At 34.7% G+C, this 24961-nt stretch overlaps 1 protein-coding gene across 2 annotated transcripts in view; it reads right to left on the reverse strand.

Moving 5' to 3' along the window:
• klhdc8b (kelch domain containing 8B) overlaps positions 1 to 24961 on the reverse strand; it is a 211657-nt gene that overhangs the window by 17468 nt on the left and 169228 nt on the right. For both annotated transcript variants that reach the window (XM_073938798.1, XM_001339539.7), the window contains one exon: positions 20705 to 20929. In XM_073938798.1, coding sequence (XP_073794899.1) covers positions 20705 to 20929 — 225 coding nt within the window. The remainder of the gene's footprint in view (positions 1 to 20704; positions 20930 to 24961) is intronic.

Genomic DNA, 24961 nt, shown 5'->3' on the forward strand with positions numbered 1-24961 from the left:
ACTTATTCATTAATTAAAATCAATTCAAAGTTAAATATTTATTCAAATAATCAAATAATTGTATTTAATAAAAATAATTAGAAACAAGATGATGAAAAGGATAAACGTTGGTCCATGATGAGACGGATTGGAAAGCAGAAATCCGAATCCTTCATTATCAAAATGATGTCCATTAGTGTCACAGTCACCAGCGATCTAGCCTATGCAGATCGCTGGAGAAATACAAATCTGCGAGCAAAAGAACTACATATCCAGGCATGCACCACTTACACACCTGGCCTAGATCCACATGATGGCAAACAGACACAGCTGAAGCTGTTCAGGACTTATTACACAAACACCTCTCAAACACACACATTGCTTGTTTAACTATGAGTCTTGTTAAACTGTTTATGTGAACATTACAATGCGTTTTCCTTGCCTTGCTTTGCCATGTTTTTGACCTTCGTCTTGTTTGTTTGTTTATGCTGTCTGCTGTCTGCTTTTACTGACCTATCACCTGTATATTTGACTGCATACATCTGTTTGCTCCAGATTGGTTAGGCAAACAACGATTACGTTCTCCCTTGTCAGCGTCCCACATTACAATTTGGCTGTTGGCACTGACATCTCAATATATTTGTACAGAAATCTACATTACGCATGATGCAATTAGAGGGATAGTTCACACCCCACCCCCCTAAAAAACATAAACAAAACATAAAAAAAATGCTCACCATTCAATTGTTCCAAACCTATTTAAGTTTATCTTCTCCTGAACAAACGAATAAGTTATTTAGGAAAATGTTGGAAACCTGTGATTAACTTTGTTTTAAAATAATTGTTTGTCCTAATGTTTGTTAATAGAACTGGTTTCCAACCTTTTTCAAAGTATCTTCTTTTGTGTTCAACAGAAGGCAGAAACAGGTTTGACACCACTTGATGGCGAGCAAATGATGAGTAAATTGTTTTATTTGTGGATGAACTTTCCCTTTAGGAAAAGTGTCATCTGTAATTGGGAAGTCTGAATTCGAATCTGTATCTGTCTCAATAATCCAAAGATTTGTGTCATCAGTTTAAACATGCAATAGGCTAAACCTATACCATAGGTGTCAAGACTTAATATAAAACCCATATTTAGAACGTTATTCTATTTACAGTTTCTCCAATAAAACAATCAATATAGTATTAAATAATTATTTTTATAACAAACATGTAAAATAAAGAGAAAATGGTACTGCTTGGAACAAAAATATGAAGATTTACAACTTTCTTTTAATAAATATTTAAAAAAAAATTGTCACTCTAGTTTGTGCTTGTTGGATACTCAGTTTACAATAAATAAATAAATAATGATTTATATTTTATTCAATTTTTAAAGTTAAATATGAGGAATCTTCAGGCACCCATAGTGTCAAACCTGTGCTTTGTAAATCAAGCACAATGGAATGAAAGCAGCATTTTGATCCCCACTGTGCAACTCAAATCCACGCCCAGATTAATCTCTGATTGTCCTCTGCACACTCAGGGGACTGTGGGATTGATTAGAGCCGATCGATGGGCTTAATCCACGAAAGCAGTGCACTATATCAGTCAGTGATGCAGCTGATGCTGCAGTGGAGTGCTTGTAAAGTTTGTGTTACCGGAGCCGCCGATTCGGATGAACCTTGTGAAGCAGGAGAAGAGAGCTAAAAATAAAGAGAAATGACGGGAGGGAATGTGTAAGGTCAGTCAGAGAATGAGGGATAAAGCGAGAGAGGGAGAGTGAAAGATGTGACAGTGGGACATTAATGACAAGACCTTGCGCACCTTGAAAGCCTTCAGGGAGGAGGTTTGTATGATATCCTGCATTGGTGGTACACACAAACCCTTTCTGCATGCTGTTACTGTGAATTAGAATGAGGGATCCAGCATTGTTGCCAATGCCACACTCATTCCTGTACAAAAGCCCCCAGAACACAAGCTGACAATAGCAGGCGTCACGCTTAATGAGTGAACACAGTCTGCCTCTAAAGCACTGCACACTGTGCTGAGGTAATGAGTCTGTGTTTTCACAACGAATGTGAGTGGATGTGTGCTTTTATGTCTACAAACACACCTATTGAAGATATCATTGCGTCAAACTGCAGTTTTATGAGCCAACTTTTTATTTATTTATTTTTTTTACATTTGTCAACTGCATACATGATTTTTAAAAAAAAACAAAATTTACATCTTTGCCACCTACAAACCCATGCCAATCATTTGAAATATTATACAGATAATTAGTGAAGAAGGGTATGAAGAACAGCAACATACTGCCTAATGAAGCCTATACAGCAGGGGTCACCAATCTCGTTCCTGGAGGTCTGGTGCCCTGCAGCGTTTGCCTCAATACACCTGCCTGGGTGTTTCAAGTATATCTAGTAAGACCTTGATTAGCTTGTTTAGGTGTGTTTGATTAGGATAGGAGCTAAAATCTGTAGGACACCGGCCCTCCAGGAACAAGTTTGGTGATCCCTGCTATACAGTGTAGCTATCTGACACTAAAACTTTAAATTCTGCATGTGGCAAAAACATGATTCTTTGTCTCATTATTGCATACAATAGTCTAAATGTGATACTGATTTTTTCAGAGTTCAGTAAAGAAGTATAGAAGTTATTTGTTTGTTTAATTTTACTGTTAGTTTTGCTTACTTTTCACAATAAATATTTATCTATAAAAATAAATGATTAGTAGTATTTCCTTTCTAAATGAATCTGCATTTTTCAAGAATTCACACTCAGCTCATGATTTATACATAGCTTGTTTGGCATGCTCTCCCGGGAGAGAGCCCTGAGCTTAAGGTATCCTCGGGCCCAGGGCTTGCCATTTTCGCAGGGCGATGGGAGATTGAACACAGGTCAATCTCAAAACTCCCCCGCTACTGATGCTTAGGTGAACTATCTGAGAGTAAGACACTAGAGTGAGGATTAAGGCTTATTTTAATCTATAATATAGATTATATTTGGATATTTTGGGAGTAAACCGGGGAACCCAGGGGAAACCCACACGAACAGGTTGAGAACCTGCAAACTCCACACAGAAATGGCAGATTGCCCAGCGAGGACCTGGCGCCATTATATATGAGCAATATCACACGAGTAGCAGTGCGATATGGCTGTATATCGGCACGGGTGGGGGCACTAAGGCACACGCCTCCCACCAGTGCCGATATACAGCCATATCGCACTGCTACTTGTGTGATATTGCTCATATATACAGTGACTTAGGATACTTTGATTGGAGGATCATGATTAGCAAATGTAGGCCAGCTGAGTCAATCATAAGCACGTGCTCCTCTCGAAATTAGTTTAACTTTAAACTTCACTTAAAGAATCAGGTGAATCAATGTGTGATACATTTATATAAAGAGCTATTTAATGAATTAGTGAATGAAGAAAACAAATAAATGATTTACTGACCCTATTCATTACTTATATTTTCAAATAAATACAGTTGAAGTAATAATTATATAGTCCCCCTTTAAATTTATTTTTCAATTATATTTCCCAAATGATGTTAAACAGAGAAAGGAAATATAGGAAAATATAGGAAAAGGAAAAATATCATTAATATATTATCAATATTATGAACCTCCTTAGTAATTTGTTTTCTAATTGGCTATTATCAGCTTGATAATTGCAGATAACATAGATAAAATTGCACTTATAGCTGTATTTACATGTATATAGACAAACACACAACCCAGGTTCCTTCTGAAAACATACCTTTATATACATTTCTGGAGAGCGCCAAATACATCCTAGGAGCTAAGTTTTTTTTTTTTGCAGTTTTTGTTTTTCGCAAACCCACCAGAGGCCACTGTGTATGCTATTTCAGTTTCATTTGCGCATGCTGTTCTTACGTAAATCCACCAGAGGGCACTGTCGACTGACTGAATGACTGACTGACCGACCAAATCTCCCATCCTCCTCTTTTCCTAAACCCAACCTATAGCGTTTTCAAAGCACAGATTGACCTGCCCACCACCTTCCCTGAAACCCAACCCACAATCTTAAAAAGCAATTTGGAAAAATAAAAGCCCTCATCTGATTTTTACCATGCGTTCTCATTTTACCACATTCTCACACAGTTATTTACTTACTTATTTTATCTTTTGCATTCTGCTTTTGTCTTACCCGTTTTTTTTAACCGTTCTCAACCGGAGATGAACCCTGTCATCATGTCAACTCCACTCTGGGTCTCAAGTTTGCTGACGTACAATGCAAACTAACTGGAAAAACTGGTAACATCGCGAAAGCCGTCCATACGGAGGTAAGCAGTCAGCTGATAAGTGCAAAAAGAAGCAGCGTCATACCGCCCCGTAGCGTTAATTTTAAAAACAAAATGGAGCCATATGTACTTCTGTCTAAATAATTCACGATCTCCAGAAACGTATATAGGACTACGTTTTCAGAATGAGCCTATGTTGCAAACAGATCAGCCTGATCTCACGAGGAAACATTACTATGTTGTGTTTTGTCAGTTTAGTGGATAAATCGTACAAGTACAGTTGTCCAAAAATGTAAGATTTTTTTAAAGGAGGCATGACACCAAACTCCACCCCTAAACCCAACCATCATTGGGAGATGCCCAAATTGTACTAAATAGATGCTATAAATTTATATGAATTAGCCACTAAATCAAAAAGTTATGACTTGCCGCGAGAAAGCATCGGACTGTCAGTCAGACACTGAAGAAAAAATTATGTTATCATTTTACTAATTGTTATGATTACCAGCGATCTAGCAGTTGCAGATCAGACTACAAATCCGCCATTATGGACTACAAGATCCAGTCATACACCACACACACTCACAACTGTTTCTGATCATGACTAATTGCATACACACAGCTGGAGAATTGTCAAAGACTGATTACATGGACTATTTATACAGGGCACACACATATCAGTGCTGAGTCTTGTTTATCTGTCTAGTGAACTTTTTGATGCGTTTTCCTTGCTTTGCCTTCCGTGTTTTTGAACCTTGCTTTGTTTTGTTTGTATATTTACTTTGTCTGCTGTCTGCCTTTTGACCATTTGCTTGTTTATAGACCACGACTCTGGATTTCCTGTATACATCTGCTTGCACTGCCCCTGTGTTGACTGTTGTTTGCCTGAACATTCTCTGCTACATGAAACTGTGTTTGGATCCGCACTTCCTGTTGTAAGCATTACTTCACACAACAGAAATCTTCATGTCTGAAACAAAAAACCCAAATGAAAGACAACAATTTCCTTTTAGTTGAAGAAAGAACATCATGCATCTTGTATAGTCTGGGGGTCAGTAAAATATCAGGAACACCTATTTTTGTTTGAACTATTCCTTTAAACACAAAGTCATAGTATAGAGTTTTCATTTGTTCATTTCTTAGTAAATGGATTTTCATCACAGCAGCATGCAGCAAGGTTATGGTGACCGTTCAGAATAGCACCTAAAAAATACAAAAGGGATTTCTTATTACTGGCTCTTTGTAACAACAACAAAAAAAAGCACTTTCATTCGGCGCAGCTGGCTTCAGTTCCATAACTCACAATCCCAAGATTCAGGGGAAAATCTGCTACGGGCCACATTAAAGCAACTTCTTTAATAATACTGTGAAATATATGACAGTGTCCAGTAGGGCTGCACAATATATCCTTTCAGCATAGATATCGCAATTTCTGAATCCTCAATAGTCACATTGCAAAGATTTGCAATGTTGAGTTGACTTTGCAGGGTAATTTTTACCTTAACAAAACCATAATGCATGCACTGTTTATTTCACTTTTATCCTTGCTTTGTTGCATGTATCTATGCTTGTAGTTTGTTTGTTACATGTTACGCATGATTCACTCACCCTACAGAATCATCACAGTCAATAAAAACTAATACATTTGGTAACACTTTAGGGACCAATTCTCATTATTAACTAGTTGCTTATTAGCATGCATGTTATTGAGATGCTTATTAATACTTACTGTATAAAGCATACAGTTGAAGTCAGAAATATTTGCCCCCTTTAATTATTTATTTTTTAAATATTTCCCAAATGATGTTTAACAGCAAGGAAAGGTTCACAGTATGTCTAATAATATTTCTTCTTCTAGAGAAAATCTTACTTGTGTTATTTTGGCTAGAATAAAAGCAGTTTTTAATTTTTTAAAAACCATTTTACGATCAAACTTATTTCCCCTTTAAGCTATGTATTTTTTCGATAATCTATACAACAACCCATAACGATGGTTTGTTCTTTAGATGGAGGGTTAATAATTCTGACTTTAACTGTATTTCCTATATATAATCTTATTCTACATTTGTTATCCTACCCAATGCCTTAACTACACTAATATCTATTAATAAGGAGCAAATTAGGAGTTGAAGCAAAAGTCAAATTGGTTAGCTAAGATAAGAATTGAACCTTAAAATAAAGTGACCAAAAATTAAAAGTATATAACAATAAGTATATAAGTATATCACAATATATATATATATATATATATATATATATATATATATATATATATATATATATATATATATATATATATATATATATATATATATATATATATATATATATATATATATATATATATATCACATGGAAAAAAACAAAACAATGCAATGTCTGATTTTTCCAATATCGTGCAGTCCGGGTGTTCAGTGATACAATATATAATATATTATCTTGACTCTAAGCATTTGTTTACAAGACCTTTTGAGATTTAGTGCTGTTTTCCCGCAGCATGATTTACAGCATGTTCTCCTCAGGGTTTTATTTGGAGGGCAACTTCAGCCAGTAACCGTACATCTGCTGTCATTGTTTGTCTGCCCTCTTGAAGACAATTGCAATAGAAAAAATAGTTTACTATGTCATTTCAAAAATAATCTATTTGTATGACAGCACTGGGTGAATGCTGTCACACAAGCAATCTGGCACTTTCTCTTCAGAGTGATTGGATGTGTTTGAGGCAGCACAAATTCTCATATGCAAAAAAAAAAGCATATGCATATTTATGCAAAACTAGCTAAGAGCTAAATGTCGCGCCAAGTGTTGCTCTAATACACAAAAATCTCTAATTAATGCAAGCTGAAAGTGCACCAATTGAACTGCACATGCAATTAGGAGTCACACTTAACAGCATGTTTATGCATAATATGTTAATATGCATGTTAACATACTGGTTGATCAATCATATTTAAATAAGGTTAAGGAAGGTTGACCAGGAAAACAAAGTTTCAAACAAAGGCAAAGCAATAAACAGAGGAAAATGATGTGAGAGCAATACAGGTGACAAAGGAAGGAGGCAATTAAACTGTGCCACGAGAAAACAAAGAAATGGGACAAAGAAGAAGAGACAAACAGGCTATGATTACGCTATGATTCTTCGAAAATGTCAAAGGCTCTTTGTGTGCACTCTTACTTAGCTCTGACAGAAAGAGAGATAAAGAGAGTCATCTCGACTCATAAATACTGGCAGATGGACAAAGGAGCTGGCCAGAGGCTAATCAGATGTTATGGGCAGTGATTCTCTGGTGTACACTTCACTTTTATCCAAAGCCATTTGCTTAATTGATTTGACATGTTATAAATGTTTAATACGTGCAAATGCAATACACGTTTTTTCAGTGGGATCTTTGGGATTTGTTGAATCACACTAAAAATTTAACAAGCTTGTTCACTCATACACAGTGACCTCGTGTACTAACCTTCATTTGCTTTCTTTTGCGTTCTTTTGAACTTTTAAAGTATTTTCCTTACCATGTTTTCCATTTAGTGACATCGAATGCAAACCTAGGCTTTTGAGCTTAAAAAAAAGTCCACCGAGAACTATATTAATGTTAAATGTTAGAGGGTTAGATTAGATTAATGTTAATCTGATTAGCGATTGATAGTGTCTGTGCATTGTACATGGAAAACATACATCAGTCATGTTACCTTAACAAGTGAATAATGCATTTCTATATTTTGCATTGGACAATATAGCAAAAGACTTGCTTGCTTGTGGACAAACAGACAACCTAAGATACCAAACATGTTATTGTGTACTTGATACTTATTGGTACTGTATAAAGCATATGTCCTTTAGAATCTTACATTCATCTTCCTTACCAGTTAGTTTACCTAAACTACCTTAATAACTATTAATAAGAAGCAAATTAGGTGTTGAAGCAAAAGTCAAAATGGTTTGCTAAGAGCGAGAATTAAGTATATATAACAAAGTATATGAAACAACAACAACAACAACAACAAAAAGCATACCAAAGTTCTGCTCTAAAATGGTATGTAGTATTTTTTATTATTATAATATGTTCATAATTAACTCTTTCTGCACACAATGAACTGCTCAAATAGATACGTTTACTATATTTGTTTTTGTAGAATTTAAATTACACAAGATTTAAAGGACAAAAATATTTATAATAAATAAAACAATGAGATTTTTGATATGTAATAATATTAGGAAATTTCCACATTTATCAAAGAAATAATAAACAAATTTGCGGTTTATTTCACTGTGGTGACCCCTGATGAATAAAGGGGGCTAAGGCGAAGGAAAATTGTTGTATAATCAAATTCATTATGCAAAATAGTCGCTCACCTAAATTTTACGCATACCTACATGTTTCTTCTTTTAAAGCAGGTAATGCCTTCAGACTAATTTGTTAATTATTTAAATGGCACTTTTGGTGAAAATCATCTTTTTTCCCCGGCCACTAAATTGATTGACAGCCGAGTAGTAACATGTTGTGATCATCAATCATCATCAGATGTAATCAAGAATGAGTTTTACAAGTTTAAATATTTTTTTAAAACAGTGCATGTTTGTAATGAATTACAGCGACTCTTTGTTCTCATTGACTCATTAACACAACAATACATCAAATAATCATTGGGAAATTTCTTACAAACATAATGTGAGATCTGCTTCTTTCTCCTCCTTCTAGGTGCCCTTTCAAAAAAATAGTTCAACCAAAACTTAGAATTATGTCATCATTTACTTTTTTTAATTACCTGTTTCAGTTAAAAAAACAAAGTAGTAAGTTGGAAAAACGTGTAACCATTGAATTCCACAGTATTAGTTTTCCCGATATTGAAGTCAATGGTTACAGGTTTCCAGCTTTCTTCAAAATATCTTCTTAAGTGTTTAAAAGAATAAAGAAATAAATTAATAAAAAAAGAACGAAACAAACAAAAGAATGAATGTTTGGAACCATTGGATGGTAAGTATATAGATAGTAAATTTCCAATTTTGGGTGAAATATCACTTTAACTTGCCCAGTGAGCTTTTCACAATACCTATACAGCTTATACTGTATATATACAGCTTGGATATAAAAAAAAAAAAAAAACAATTGTGAAGTCAGTTTACCGTGCAGCCTGACAAATCTGAACAGATTAAAAATGCAATAACTGTCATGCATATTGCATTATTCTGCTTGCGTTTTGGAGGAATTCACTGAAATAAAAAGCTTTAAGTGTTTGAAAAATAAAGCCAGAAAAGCTGTCTTTACACACTTTAAACACAGCCTCGCTCTATAATAAACCATCTAGGAAGTAGATAAATATCCTATCCTGTATAATTTGTTTGATATTATGTGATAAACTGGCTTTAAATGGGGCTTTCATTAGAACACAGCAGCGATCTGTTGGGGTCAAGCGCTGCCCTTATACAGACTTGTGGGATTGAGGAGGCTTGAGGAGATTTGTAAGCCATATGGAAGAGAAAAGAGCCAAACAGACAGGAGTTTTCAGCAAATAACACTGAGACAGAGCTCCACCGGTTTCTGCCAAAGACACTGATGAACTCTGATTCCAAAGTCAACAAGCGGAATGAAAGGAAAAGACAGATAAGGGAGGACAAATGTGTTAAGAAAAAACACACAGGGAAAAGAAAAAGAAGTAATCCAACATCACACAAAATGGATCGATTCATTATAATTGATCACAGCAACACTATTAACATGCAAAATGCACATAAGGGAGTTTTTACGTTAACATCTAGGTCTAATTAAGATATTGGTAGTACTTTAATTCGTTATTAAAATACAATTTACAAGGGTGACACAATGGCTCAGTGGTTAGCACTGTCGTCTCACAGCAAGAAGGTGCTGGTTCAAGTCCCGGCTGGGTCAGTTGGCGTTTATGTTTGGAGTTTGAATGTTCTCCCCATGTTCATGTGGGTTTCCTCCAGGTGCTCTGGTTTCCCCAAGATGTGAGACAAGTGAATTGGGTAAACAAAATTGGCCATATTGAATGTGAGAGTATATGGGTGTTTCCTAGAACTGGGTTGCGGCTGGAAGGGAATCTGCTCTATAAAATACATGCTGGAATAGTTAGTGGTTCATTCCGTTGTGGTAAATAATATAATATATAATATATTGTGATAAATCTCAATATAAATGTATCATATTCACGAATGGTCAACATTATTTAAAGTACCCAGATGAGGCATTGTTATTAGTTTCAACAGTTGTTATCTGGGTTTATTTCACAGATTTTTATTTTTTTATTTTATTTTTTTATTTTTATTTTTTTATTTTTATATATTTTTATTTTTGGAATACTTGATTCTCATAGGTCAGTCGCAAAATTCCAAGATTCAGAGATAACAATCGCTAAATAACGCAGACTCATCTATGAACTTCAAATTATCTTGACCATCAGTGAGTACATTCACATCCATCTAGAATATGTATCTGCTTTTCTGCTGTTTTTGAATGTTATTCATTGTTTGGCACGACCTTGTGACTGATTAATACATAGGTTAGTGTATGCTCCATTCAGTCATATTTGTGTCTGTCAGCTTTGTCTTTAATAAAATTGTTAATAAAACATTATTGCTCAAAACAATATTTTGTGTCTGATTTTGAAAGTTTTGCATAAATTAGCCAAGTAATAAACTGCTGAAGTACATCCAGGCGGTTGTTATCGCAGAATAAAGCCTTTCAGCCTTATACAACAATAAGCCAATCAGCCTGTCAGATTTCATTCTGCGATAACAACAGTTTGTACTCACTTCATCCATTACATAACATATATTGGAATGTCGTAATTGACCAATCAGAATCAAGTATTTTAGAGAGCCAGGTAATAATATGGCATTACATACCTTCAGTCAATTTACACAATTCAATTTCAACAGGTTATTTTTCTGAATAACAACAGCTGTTATTTTCTCAGCTGCAGAATATGAAACAACAGGTCAATATTTGATCTGATGACGTGATTGTGATCACAAACATTTCACCTGAGAATTATGTCTTTCTTTGAGCCCGCGGGAGATCTGTTCAATCATGAGGGCTGAATAAAACGTGATTTCTCCTGGTTGTCTGTGGATCTTCATTCTGACAGAAGACTCTCTCCCTCAAGCTTCCTCAACGCAGCGCCACATAAAAGAGCAAGCGGAGGCTTGTTAGAGAGGAATCATTATTATGAGTGTCCTCTCCCTGCCTGTTTCACAGCTCTTCAATTCACCAAGGAGAACCTTCCTTTTTTATGGCTTCATTATTTAGTATATTGTTCAGCACTGAATTCCTTTCATTTAAACCTTTGCTTTAACCGTAATCTCATTCTCCTTATCGTATTCAACTCCTTTGGCTCATTTTAAAATAAAACATTTACATAATTAAATTGTTGAAGCTTTTTTATGCAATTAAATAAGCGTGAGCCTTCTAAGCAAAAAAATAAAATAAATAGTTGGAATGGATTTGTCCTAATAGTCCCTTTGTCCAAATTAATTTAGTTATGCTAAACGCAGTGAAAATAAGAAGGACTGAGCAGGATTTAAACTCGGGCACCACATCACTCTAATTTAAAACAATTTTAATGTTTTCTACACTTTTGAAAAAACATTTATCACTGTTTTCTTTTATTTTTAAGACGGGTGCATTTGTACCAGGAATGTAAAGGTACACATATTAGTACAAAAACACTTGCCACTTAAGTACTAGTGGAGCGCAGGGCACAAAGTAACGCAGGGTTAAATGTAACATAAGGTATTTGCTCAGGATTAACCATGGCATGCTTCTAAGGTTTTGACCACAGTGTCAGCAGACGTCTTCCTGCCAATTATTCAAAATTTTCGGCGAAATTTGGATGAGAAACACAGAAGAAACCATTGTTGCAGCATAAATGCAGTTTTTATTATACTCAATATTTTTTTATTTAAAAAAAAAATCTGTGAAAGTCTGAACATAAAATCTTATATTGTTGTGATTACTGTTTTCTAGGCTAAAAGATGAAACCATTTTGAAAGATGTAAAACACACACAGTGACTGCTAGCCAGTTTTGAGGAAAACATGACACAGCGGGGTTAGTTGTAACAGGGTGTTAAAACTAAGTTACACACTGATGGACAAAAATGAAAAAAAAAAAATCTATTTTAAATTTTGAGTGTAATGTTGAGAACTTTTTAAATACATTTTTTTATAGAAAATATTGTTTTAATAGAATATATATATATACATTTTATTGCTAATAATGCAAATAAATACATTGAATAATAATGGATAAATGGATAATAATGAAAATAGATTTAAATGTGTTTATCCAGTAAACAAATAAATACATAAACATACTGTGCGATGTAGAATAAAAAAAGAAATGAGCCAACTACTGAGGAAATATAGCTACTATTTAAAGTAAACTGAATTCAAATTAACAGAGTGAAATCTGCCTTTAAATGCATGTTTTACAACTAACCCTCTGACTGTTACAACTTGCCCCGCAGATGGGGTAAATAGTAACATTTTTACTCCTGGCACTTTTGGCAATACTGCACAGAAACCATAGGTCCGATCATATTTCCAGTGCTCATTTGTAGGAGAGGCTGGTGTGTTGTTGGTAAAAAAAATATGGTTTGTCCAACCCCATTACTTTGTTATTTATTTAACCAAAACCAAAAAGTTTTACTTTGTTTCCCGCTCTCCCCTAAATACAGACACAAAAACACATTTCCATTTAACCACTCACAATGGGTACGGAAAGTATTCAAACCCTCTTAAATTTTTAATTCTTTGTTATATTGCAGCCATTTGCATTCAAGTAAAATTTTATCCTCATTAATGTGCACACAGCACACCATAATGACAGAAAAAGACAGAATTGTTGACAGTTTAAAAAACTTATTAAAAAAGAAAAACTGAAATATTACATGGTCACAAGTTTTCAGACTATTTGCTCAGTATTTAGTAGAAGCACTATTTTGATCCAATACATGCATGAGTCTTTTTGGGAAAGATGCAACAAGTTTTCCACACTTGGATTAGGAGATCCTCTCCATTTCTGTCAGGTTGGATGGTAAACATTGTTGGACAGCCATTTTTATTTTATATGTAAGGTCTTATATAGACAGGTGTGTGGTTTTCCTAATCAAGTCCAATCAGTATAATCAAACACGGATAGACTCAGATGAAGGCGTGGAACCATCTCAAGGATGATCTAAAGAAATGGACAGCACCTTAAAAGTTAAATATAGAGTTAAAGATTTAAATATATGAGTGTCACAGCAAAGGGTCTGAATATATAAGACAATGTGATATTTGAGTTTTTCTTTTTTATAAATCTGCAAAAATGTCAACATTTCTGTGTTTTTCTGTCAATATGGGGTGCTGCGTGATCATTAATGAGGAAAACAAATGAACTTAAATAATCTTAGCTAATGACTGCAAAAAAAAAAAGAGTGGAAAATTTAAAAGGGTCTGAAAATTTTCCGTACCCACTGTATAAAGATACTTATACTATAATACTTATGCAATACATTTACTGCATTATTATTACTACAGTAGCACTATTAAATATTATAAATACGGTATCAGTGGTGCTATTGATAATTTAGTCATTTATTTATTTAATTATAATTAATTTTTTTGTATAATTTAATTATACAGTAGATATAATCAGTTACTGAACGTGTTTGAATGAAAAAAAAATGTATTGTAGTTTTTACTAATAGTATGTATTATTTATAATAATATGTATTTTTTATTTTCTGTTTTCATAGATGTTGTTACTGTAATTTTTTACGTGTTTGATGAAGGTATATTTGTGTGTTTAATAAATGATAAATGTGTGTTGGATAAATGATAATTGTGTGTTTGATAAATGTATATTTATCAAACTGATCTTGGAATGTTGCTACTGACTAATCCAAAGCAATTATTTCAGAGGGCTACAGTGTATCTGGAAAATATTCATACCTCTTCACTTTTCCTACATTTCTTTATGTTAGTCTTATTGCAAAATAGATTGAAATTATTTATTTCCTCAAAACCCAATAACAAATCCACACAATAACCCATAATGAAAAAGTGAAAAAAGCTAATTTATAAAAAAAAAAACAGAAAAATCACATGTACACAAGTATTTACAGCCTCAAAATAATTAAAATGTAAATATAAATGTGAAAAAATAAATACATGCAATAAATGCAATAAAAAATTAAAGCTAATTAAAAAAAATAATGAGAACTATAAGACTTCACAAATAACACTAATATTACGCTGAGAACTTCACAGATACAGCTGTCTTCTGAAAGCATTATTTTCCTGAACCAGTCCATTAGTTAAAGTTTACCATATTAAAACATATTACAAAAGATCATCAAGATATATACACATCTGTAAATTTCCTTCATCATTTGAACATTTAATAAATGACAGCTGCCATGATCAAATATATAACCATCAACAGCTTTCACCGTACTTCTGTTTAACATGCTTCCTGGAAACAATAACAATTTCACAGCGACTGAACCGGGAATTCTTTATTTAAGGTGCAATAAATAAAAAGCCTACTTTACATAAGAAGAGTGTTTACACTGAAAGGAAATTGAATTTAATCACTTCATTGAAATGCTTTGCAAGGTAACACCACAAACTAATTAAATGAATTTGGCCTCAGAGGGTTCCAGTGACTAACAACTCTTATCCCACAATCCTGCAATCAAATATTTTTTCGACAATGACACTGATTCCCTACCTACTGTAGCTCATTTCCGCCGCCTCCTTCTTCTCACATAATTTAGCAATAATGACCGCTTGATTGTACATTGCCGCATTCAAATTAAACTTACATGCGTGCGATATCAAGGCTACAATGCAAAACAATGTACAAGAATTCCTCCCCATTGTAATGCAGGACAACTCATAAATACTCAAAGGGACAGACGTGTGGTCCTGTGTGTGCTGAATGTGGAGATTAGAGAGCAGTAATGTGTAATTGAGGATATGGCCAGTAAATGTGGGCTGGTAATTACACTGGGCGGCTTTTCTCTATGGCCTCTACAGTAATAGCTAAAGTGATAATGGAATTAGTGATTGCCACTTACACAAGAAGGACCGGCGCTAGCCTCCATTAACCGAACGCACACATACAACAGCACATAGCATTTAAATGCAAATACATCCTATTAAAATGAAAAAACTGAGCAGGTTACAACCTGTCCTGCTCGCAATATTCCAGGTGCTTTTTATCTAAACAGCTTTATATTTAAGGATAAAACACGTAGGATCTAAAAAGGCTGGTGTGTAAACATCCAGCAACCTTTTTACTTTCATATTGATTTTTTTTCTCCTTCAGCCCTTCGATGTTTGTCCCTTTGCCTGAGTGTAATGGATAGAGACGTTCGTGTAGCAGAATATCATTTAGGAGGTCAGAGAGAACGACCTTTATAACAGGAGAACAGATCAGACTTCATTCAATGTCCTGAGTGTGACAAACAGGTTCCAGCACACACAATAAAATGAGAAAGCGACAGAAGATGAGAGAGAGCCAGTAACATGTATCTTTTGTGATAAGGCCCGGTGGACCCGTGGGGGTTAGCTATTTGTGTGAAGATGAGAGAACACTCTTATTTTTGTTAGCGCAATTAAAAGCTCCTCGAGCGGTGCCCCTGGGATGGGGGAAATGGTTCACACAAAACAGAGAATTACAGTTTAATTAAATGCCAACAAGGCTGGAGAAAACCAACACAGAGGAGCGTACACTGCAGGGACCAGAAGTTTCAAATGCTTCTTTAAAAAATTATGTTTTGGCTAAAAAAAACAAAAAACTAGAACAACAACAACAGATTGCATCAATCGTGTTACGACAACTAAAATGAAATTATGTTCAACTAACAAAGTACCGAGTTTGATTTAAAACATGCATTTAATTAAGTTGATTACTCAAAAATGTAAATTGCTTCAACCAATATTTGAGGTTTGTGCACTGCTCTGAATTGTGTAAAGTTTTAATATGATGACAAAATAGTTTAACCCCTTAGTTGTCACCCTCACTTTTTAAACATAAACATGAAAATGGCATGTTTAACTTGAAGTTAAGTAGACTTCATATTCTTATGTAGTATGAGGAGTTTGGTGGTATTTGATCTAAATTTAACCAAAAAAAAAAAAAAGTAGAAATTTGTTTACATGTGGATTGCTGTAGCAAAGTAATGCTTTATTCCTCAGGAGACTTCATGTTGCAAATAGATAAAAAACTGTTGCTCATTTATACTTCTCAAAAATCAGACATTTTAAGCTGTCAGATTATATATACAGTAGTTTGTTATGATTGATTCATGTTTTATACTACAATAAATGGTTTAAAATGTAACCGGAATTGACCCAATGGCAGTAAATTGGTTTCAGTCTAGTACTCATCCAGCAACAAAACATGGTAAAATATGTTTTTAAAGACATAGGCCTTTCCAACGATATATAGTTTGTCATAATTAGATTAAGATTTGAGGTTAAGGGCTTAAGTTACATTTTCAGACTGGTCAACGTGAGCCTTCAAGCAGCGTTTGTCAATGATAAATGCTTGAGACGGACAATGAAATTATAGTATATTACAGAGTTCAAAGAAACAAAACTAAAATTCTAGCACAAACTGTGCCTTTGATTTTAAAAGAGAGCAAAATAATATTGAAAACTAATAATTATATAGAAACTGTTTTACTATAGAAATGTAGAAATTACCAACTGTAATATCCGGTAAATTATATAACTTTAACTTGAATATTTTTTCCTGGTGTGAAAATTTAATTTTCAGGACTATGTCAAAAATTGGTTAACAGGTGATTTACATTTAATATACTGTATACACTCACTGGCCACATTATAAGGTACACCTGTCCAACTGCTCGTTAACACAAATTTTTAATCAGCCAATAACTTGGCAGCAACTAAATTTAAGCTTGTAGACATGGTCAAGACGATCTGCTGCAGTTCAAAACTGAATATGAGAATGGGGAAGAAAGGTGAATTAAGTGACTTTGAATGTGGCATGGTTGTTGGTGCCAGACGGGCTGTTCTGAGTATTTCAGAAACTTCTGATTTACTGGGATTTTGACCTACTGGCTACAGTAGCAGAAGACCACACCGGGTGCCACTCCTGACAGCTAAGAATAGGAAACTGAGGCTACAATTCACACCGGCTCAACAAAATTGGACCATGGAAGATTGGAAAAACAGGTCTTTACCTGACATAAAACTTACTTCCAACTCTTTCCACTACTTTTACTCTGCTTATACAGTGATAGGAAAAGAGACTGGGAACAAAAAAAATCCACTGCCAAAATACCAAATGTATTAAAACAATTTCAGTAAATAATTGCAGCTTTTAAAAAGTATTACAAATATTATTAGTAATACTAGTTATTATTACAATTACAAATATTATTAGTAATACTATTATTAGTAATTTTTTTTTATAGTATTACATATATTATTGACTATCATTTTTGTAAACCTCTTCAAAATCCTAAAACTTGCATTAGGTTTAAAAACCCCTGTTTTATGTGGTCTGACTTTTACACAGCATGTTAAATCAAAGTGAAAATTAAATCAGTGTGAGTTTTGCATAAATGCCTTCAATAACAAAAAACGATGTTTTTCGCAGTTTTATATCTAACTGCGCCTCGAGGATCAACGTACAGTACATTTTATATCCACCGCAGGATGTTATTTTATGCGTCCCGAGATTTTAAATGGCTCATGAACTCCTTTAAAACTGCATGTGGACCAGTCAGCGTAATGTAAAGCTGATACTGCTCAATTCTGTGAACTGAATACCACTTCCTATGCTTGGAGGAAGGTGGATAAACATTCAGCATCCCCCTGTTGATTTCTCTGACACAAGAAAATAGATTAAAAATATGCACCTTATAAGACCAGTGATTGACTAAGCAGTTTTCACAAGGACTTATAGATGGCTTTTACCAGGAGAGCATGCTGTAATACCACAGATTGCCCCCCTGCTGTGCGGTTAGAGAGAGAGGAGCAAATATATTTCCATCCCTCGGGTCCTGTATGTACAGTGAACGAAGCAACCCATCAATCTTTCAACTGGCTGTCACACAGAGAGGCTGAAGAGATTGAAGCTGGGCTGTCAGAGAGGATTCAACCACAGCATCAAAAGAGGAACAGAGAGAGGAAGCCTTGAAGAGGAGACCAGAATAATGTCAAGACCACTTTCATGATTCGTGATTTCATGACAGATCAAATGTTGATTCTAAAACATGTTGACTGTAGACCAGCAGACCAGTGATTGGATAATGTTCAAAGATATTGAAATCAAAATATATTTGCATTTATAGTCAATGTCTTTGGACTGTGTGGGAAACCGGAGCACCAAGGAGGAAAACCACGCCAACACAGGGAGAACATGCAAACTCCACACAGAATTGTCAACTGACCCAGCAATGGCTCGATCAAAGAGAGGCCTTGGCGACAAAGTTCAAGGCCATGATTTCAACATTGGAAGGGAATCTTGACTGTGTGCAAGTCACGATATTCGATTGTGGAAAATTGTAAATTACTTGACAGCCATATTTAGTACAAGCTAAGCTACAGAGTTTTGATAAATTAAATGATATATAATAAAAGCCTCACTAACAGCTGTTTACAAATCAAGTTTTTGTTCATTTATTCAGTTATTACAGCTTCTATTGCTGATTTCATCCAGGAAATGCAGCTAATTTTTTGTAAATGTTGTTTTTTTATTTTTGGAACAATGTTTTTGCAGGCATGTTTTTCCTACAACTCCTGGTGGAAAAAAACTTAAGCTGATAAACTCCCTTACAAGTTCAAAGATATGTGCTATAGGAGAAAGCTAAATTGTCCATAGTGTATGTGTGAATGAGTCTATTATGGATGTTTCCTAGTACTGACTTGCAGCTGGAAGGGCATCTGCTGTAAAGCTGAAGATCTTTGCCTGAACCCAATGGGACCCGACACGTCGCTCATACATTGCGTATGACAGTAGAGTGCTAAACAGCAAGCTGACAGGTAAAAAGATGAGGTCACTCACTACACTGAAACTGCTGTCATGGAAAATTAAATGAATGTTCCTGGCTGGTAAAAGATGATCAAACAATCCTACCCAAAACTTGCAAAGTTAGCCAGATCAGAACTCTGCATCTCAGCCTGTAGCAGCAGCCGTGAAAGGGTGTTCGGTGCTGCTGGACGCACCATCCTGAGTGCAGGACTGCGCAAAAGCCATTTACAGTGAATTCAATAATGTTCCTTCACAAAAACACGTAGCCTAATTTTGGTGAGTAAAGAGTTTTTTTAAATTATAAAAAATATTAATTAAACCATAAAAATATAATGTAGACAGAGTACACAGGCTGATGTTGGCATTAGGCTATTCTTTTAATATTCAGCTTCACCGTCGCTTTAAGGCCAGATTATGAAAAGACGTGGCAAAGCAAATCTCGCAGAGCCTTTATCTTAATTTTGTTATTGCCAAATACCTGTCATAATTTAGAATTTACTTCAATTTAATTTGTTAAGAAAGACTTCTTTTCATTGGTGTGTTGGCCAATTTAAAGGCTAAGTGTATGTACCTAGGCCTATTTAGAGTGCTGAAATGTTACAATGCTTAACATAGAGGACTTATTTTATTTCTTTGTTCCAAAGAGCTGTGTGCCTGTGTACATTTGAATAATGTCAGGCTGTAAACAGGTGCGGGCTTTTAAAAAGCTGTCCATCAAAATGTATCTGTCGTGCTCAGGCCGAATTCTGTCGAGCTCAGGCCCCAATCAGGCCTCATTTTTATGGCCTGATTACAGCTTTAATACACTGTGTAAAACATATGCTGAATAAGTTGGCGGTTCATTCCACTGAGGCGACCCCTTATTTATAAAGGGACTATGCCGAAAATAAAAAAATTAATGAATGAACTTAAAGCTGATTAATATAAAGTGTTTTTCCCATCCCATGGTCTTATGGTCATGGCTTCTGACTGTGTGAGACGAAGTCATGAGTTAAGCTAAGCAGCTCACGACCTTCCGATCGTATTTAAACATTAAAAAAGTTCAGGAGCAGTCGGGTTGAATTCGTGAGGTTTGCCAATTTGTCAATCAATCTGAAGCTGACCGATCAGGAGGATAAACTTGCTGGACTGTGAGGCCTGGATGACATGTCATGCATGACAGGGTTGCCAGAGAAGATTGTTTACAGTGGACTAAGCTTTATAATTCACACACAGACACTTGCGGTGTAGGCCTACTGATTTCCTGTTGCTGAAGTATCTGTAAAACAATCTATATTTGTGGCAAACGTTCACATTGTGTACTTTATATCAGTATTAAACTTTTATAAGATAGAGTGAGAGAAAGAAAGAAAGAGAGACACAGAGAGAGAGACAAAGTGTAGCAAAGAAAACAATGTCTTCCTCTGTTCATGTTCTCGGTGTGGGATTTAGAAATAAAGAGATGGATCGCTCACCCTGCTCACAATCAAATTCCTCTACAGTGGAGACAAAGTGAGGTCTGGAGTAAAAGTTGTGTGGTCCGGGCTGCTGAAGGCCGCCGAGGCTGAAGAAGGCTCTGTCACTGGCAGCATTCGACGAGAACGCTCTGCGGCTGGGGATAGACGGGTACCTCGTCCAGCTCTTCATCTCAAGATCGAAAGCCTCGAATGCAGTCACTGGCAGCTTTCCCTGACGCCCACCTGTCGGAGGAGTAAGAAAGAAGAGCATGATTAGAATGGAAAGGTTATTTTATAAACTAAATTGAAACTAAGACTAAAACTGGTAGCCAAAAAACATCTTTGTAAATTAAAATAAAAATGTATAATATATGAAAAACATATATAGTTAAAGAAAAATTATTAACCCTCCTGTGAATTTTTTTTTCTTTTTAAATATTTCCCAAATAATGCTAAACAGAGCAAGAATTTTTCACAGCATTCCTATAGTATTTTTTCCCTCTAGACTGTCCTATTTGTTTTATTTCAGTTAGAATAAGAGCAGTTTTAAATAAATACTCAACATTAGAGTTATTATTACGAGCCCTCTTAAGCTGTATTTTTTATTGTCTACAAAACAAACCATCGTTTTACAATGATTTGCTTAATTACCCTTACTTGCCTAATTAATCTATATTAAATTGCACTTTAAGCTGAATACTAGTATCTTGAAAATTATCTAGTAAAATATTATGTACTGTCATCATCACATGGTTGCCCACTGAAGCTTAGCAAGGTTGTGCCCAGTCAGTTCCTAGATGGGGGACCACAAGGGAAAGCTAGGTTGCAGCCCGAAATAGTGTTAGTGAGGCCAGCAGGGGGCGCTTAACCTGTGGTCTGTGTGGATCCTAACGCCCCAGTATAGTGAGGGGACTCTATACTGCTCAGTGAGTGCCGTCTTTTGGATCAGACATTAAACCTGATATATATATATATATATATATATATATATATATATATATATATATATATATATATATATATATACATATATATATATATATATATATATATATATATATATATATATATATATATATATATATATATAGATATTATATTTTCGTAAAAAGAAGACTTTTTACAACCTTTTTTAAGACTATTAGGTATTAAATTTAAGACCTAAATCACAATATTAAAAACAAGCATAGACAATTTTGGCAAAATAAATTTATTCAAATTGAACAGTACTGAAGACAGGTTAGATGCACGATTTAACTACAGGAAAAAAACCCAAACAAACATCTTAAGGCTGATTTATACTTTCGCCTTTATAATTTACACATTACTGCCTGGTTAGTTTCTGTCCTCTACTTATAAGCCAAAAAGGCAGTAATGGTCCAACATTCTTGACCATTATCACCCAAAAAGCTTAGAAACAGGGCATCAGGTATTTTGTAAATCCTTTCCAGGTATTAAAGAAATAATTTGTTTCTTCATTTTAGTTTTGTAACTATTAAATTATTTTAAATTCAAAATTGTTATATGCACATCAGGTTTTTCCAAACTTACAAAAACTTTCCTCCAATTGTTGGCCATCTGGTTATTCCTATGATTACGCATTGACGGATTATAAAGGTGTCTGTACAGTCGTACCTGTTTCAGACAAATCTCTTCAAAGTGTTTCATATTCAACTCAAATCAAATGCGGCATCACTCGAACTGTTCGCTCGAGTGGCTCTTGCATGTCGGTCTCATAGTAGGTCTCATTGGTCTTGTAGTTGTAATACCGCAAATTACATTTGGACTAGTGAAATAAGGAACTACAACACTATGAAAACCAAGCAAAACAACAAAAAGAATTTAAATGAGCATTAGATGTAGCGTTACATGGACATCGGAAAAAAAGACCTGTGCAAAAATATTTAAGACCCAGAAAAGCGAATTCAAGACTTTTTAAGGCCTAAAATTTTTATTTTAAAACTTTAGACTTTTTAAGACCCTGCGGAAACCCTGATATATATATATATATATATATATATATATATATATATATATATATATATATATATATATATATATATATATATATATTTGAGATATATATATCTTAAAACGTAAATGTGGTCACAAACTAATTACAAAAATAAAGCTAAACTGACATGTCTACCCAATTTTAAAAACCTTATTGAAATAAAAACTAATTTCCAAATGCAAAACTCTAATAGCCTCAGAGTGTGGTTATTCTCTGATAGTACTCAGTCAGGTCTGTCCCTGCTGGGAGTCAGTGTGTGTGCGATTACCACATGTCACGGCTCACTGACAACACTTTGGTCTCCTCAGACAAGCTGACAGGCTTTGCCATTATTGAGGCTCTGACACATAAAGCACACACACCCACACACACACACACACAGATGCAAATATGTAGCACACCTACAACTCATTTAAATGTATTCATTTAGCAGATGCTCACAAGTGAAGGTCTGAATGAGCGGGACACTTCTGAATACAGAACAAATGATTCATTCTATGGGGAGAGTCACACATGCACACTCAAATAATAAAAACATCGAAAGCCACATTTTGTATAATGCATCTCTGGTGACAGCTAATTGTTTGATTCTGTTGGGTTAATGCTTTCTGCAGAAGCTTTTAATCCAAGCAAATCCACAGTCTTTGTATTGCTGGTACGATAGTTTATTGTTTGTACTAGACTCGAAAATGTAATAGAGTTGACAACTTATTAATTATTGACTGATTCATTCTCAGTGAGATTTCTATTTTTAAATACTGGTTGCTAATTGAACTTCCTATTCATCCAAGAATCCTAAAATTAATGTGTATTTGCCTTAAAATGAAAATTTGTAGTTAATTTACTGACTTGCAGACCAATAAACATCAAAGAAAGAAAACTGAAACTATGATCCTTGCTGATTCTTAGAGGAACGCTCTTAATTTTGGAAATAGGCTCAACAGTTTTCAGCAACATTTAGCCGATCTCTGGGTCTGGAGGAAACACTTTTAGCTTAGCTTAGCTTACCATAGGCCAGGCAAGGCATTTTTATACACAACTGTAATTTGTGTTCTGACCTACAGTATCTGACCAATCACCCCATCGACCTTCTTCACTAAACCCAAGTGAGAGTGTATTCAAAGCACCAGTTGACCCACGGCCAACCCCTTCCCTAAATCCAACTGAAAATGTCTTCAAAAGCAATCCAGAAAAAGAAAAGCCTACCTGTAGGCTGTCAGATTTTTAAATAAATCAATAAAAGTATAATTGTTATTATACAATTGTTATTCTAAACAATTAATTCTAAGCGTAACTGGAAAATAATCATTTAAGAAATCTTTTGCATGAATATTATTTCCTTTGAATGAAATTTTATAGACAATTCTATCATGCAGAAGCCATTGTACAGCAGCAAATTTTCGTGATTATTATGCCAGAATGAGAGCATAAACTCTTTGCTCATTTTTAAGCAAGATGCTAATGATCTAATCCAAATCAATGATCTTTGCTAAGCTAAGCCAAAAGTGCTCACGCCACACACAATGATTGGCTGAACGAGTTCAAAAATGTTCAAATGAACTTTTTAACATTTAAATGGGTGGAGGGGGGTGAATAAACTGTCGAAATGAACTGTTCTTTTAAACCCAAATCAAAGGCGCTTTAAAAAAACAACAAAAACAATTGGATTTTATGTTGGGAATAATGAATGAAGAGGTGACCAAAAACCTGTGAGGTAGAAACTATTAACTATTATCTGTTTCTATTGCCAATCTCAAAGAACTGGCTAGCAATACAATTTCATGGGGGTGTTTTTGTATGTGGAGCATGTCTGAGAAGCCCTTCTCATGGATAACACAGAAGAGTGTGTAGAGTGTGTAGCTACAGTAACACACATTAGTCACAGCAGACTGCATATTTAATGTAATGAGAAAGAAAAAGAGGCTGTGATAGATGGAGCTTCATGTCATATTGATGTGCATCTTGGTGGAAATCATTATCAAAATACAATCACAGCAGACAAAACAGTCGGAAAACTTCCAAGAATATTTTCAATAAAAGTGGATAAACGTCAGATCGTAAAAAATACTTTTCAATATTTTCCATTCAATTTCAGAATGTATTTCAGTTATAATGCAACATTTTAGCTTTTTGCTACATCAAGTCCTAGTAAAGTCAAACATGGCATTTATTCTGAATTAACATCTCAAACTAAAAACACAACATATTATTCTCACATAGTATGCCACTGAACTGACCAACAACTTCAGAGATCACTAAAC

This window comes from Danio rerio, chromosome 23, assembly GCF_049306965.1.
Source record: "Danio rerio strain Tuebingen ecotype United States chromosome 23, GRCz12tu, whole genome shotgun sequence".
NCBI lineage: Eukaryota > Metazoa > Chordata > Actinopteri > Cypriniformes > Danionidae > Danio > Danio rerio.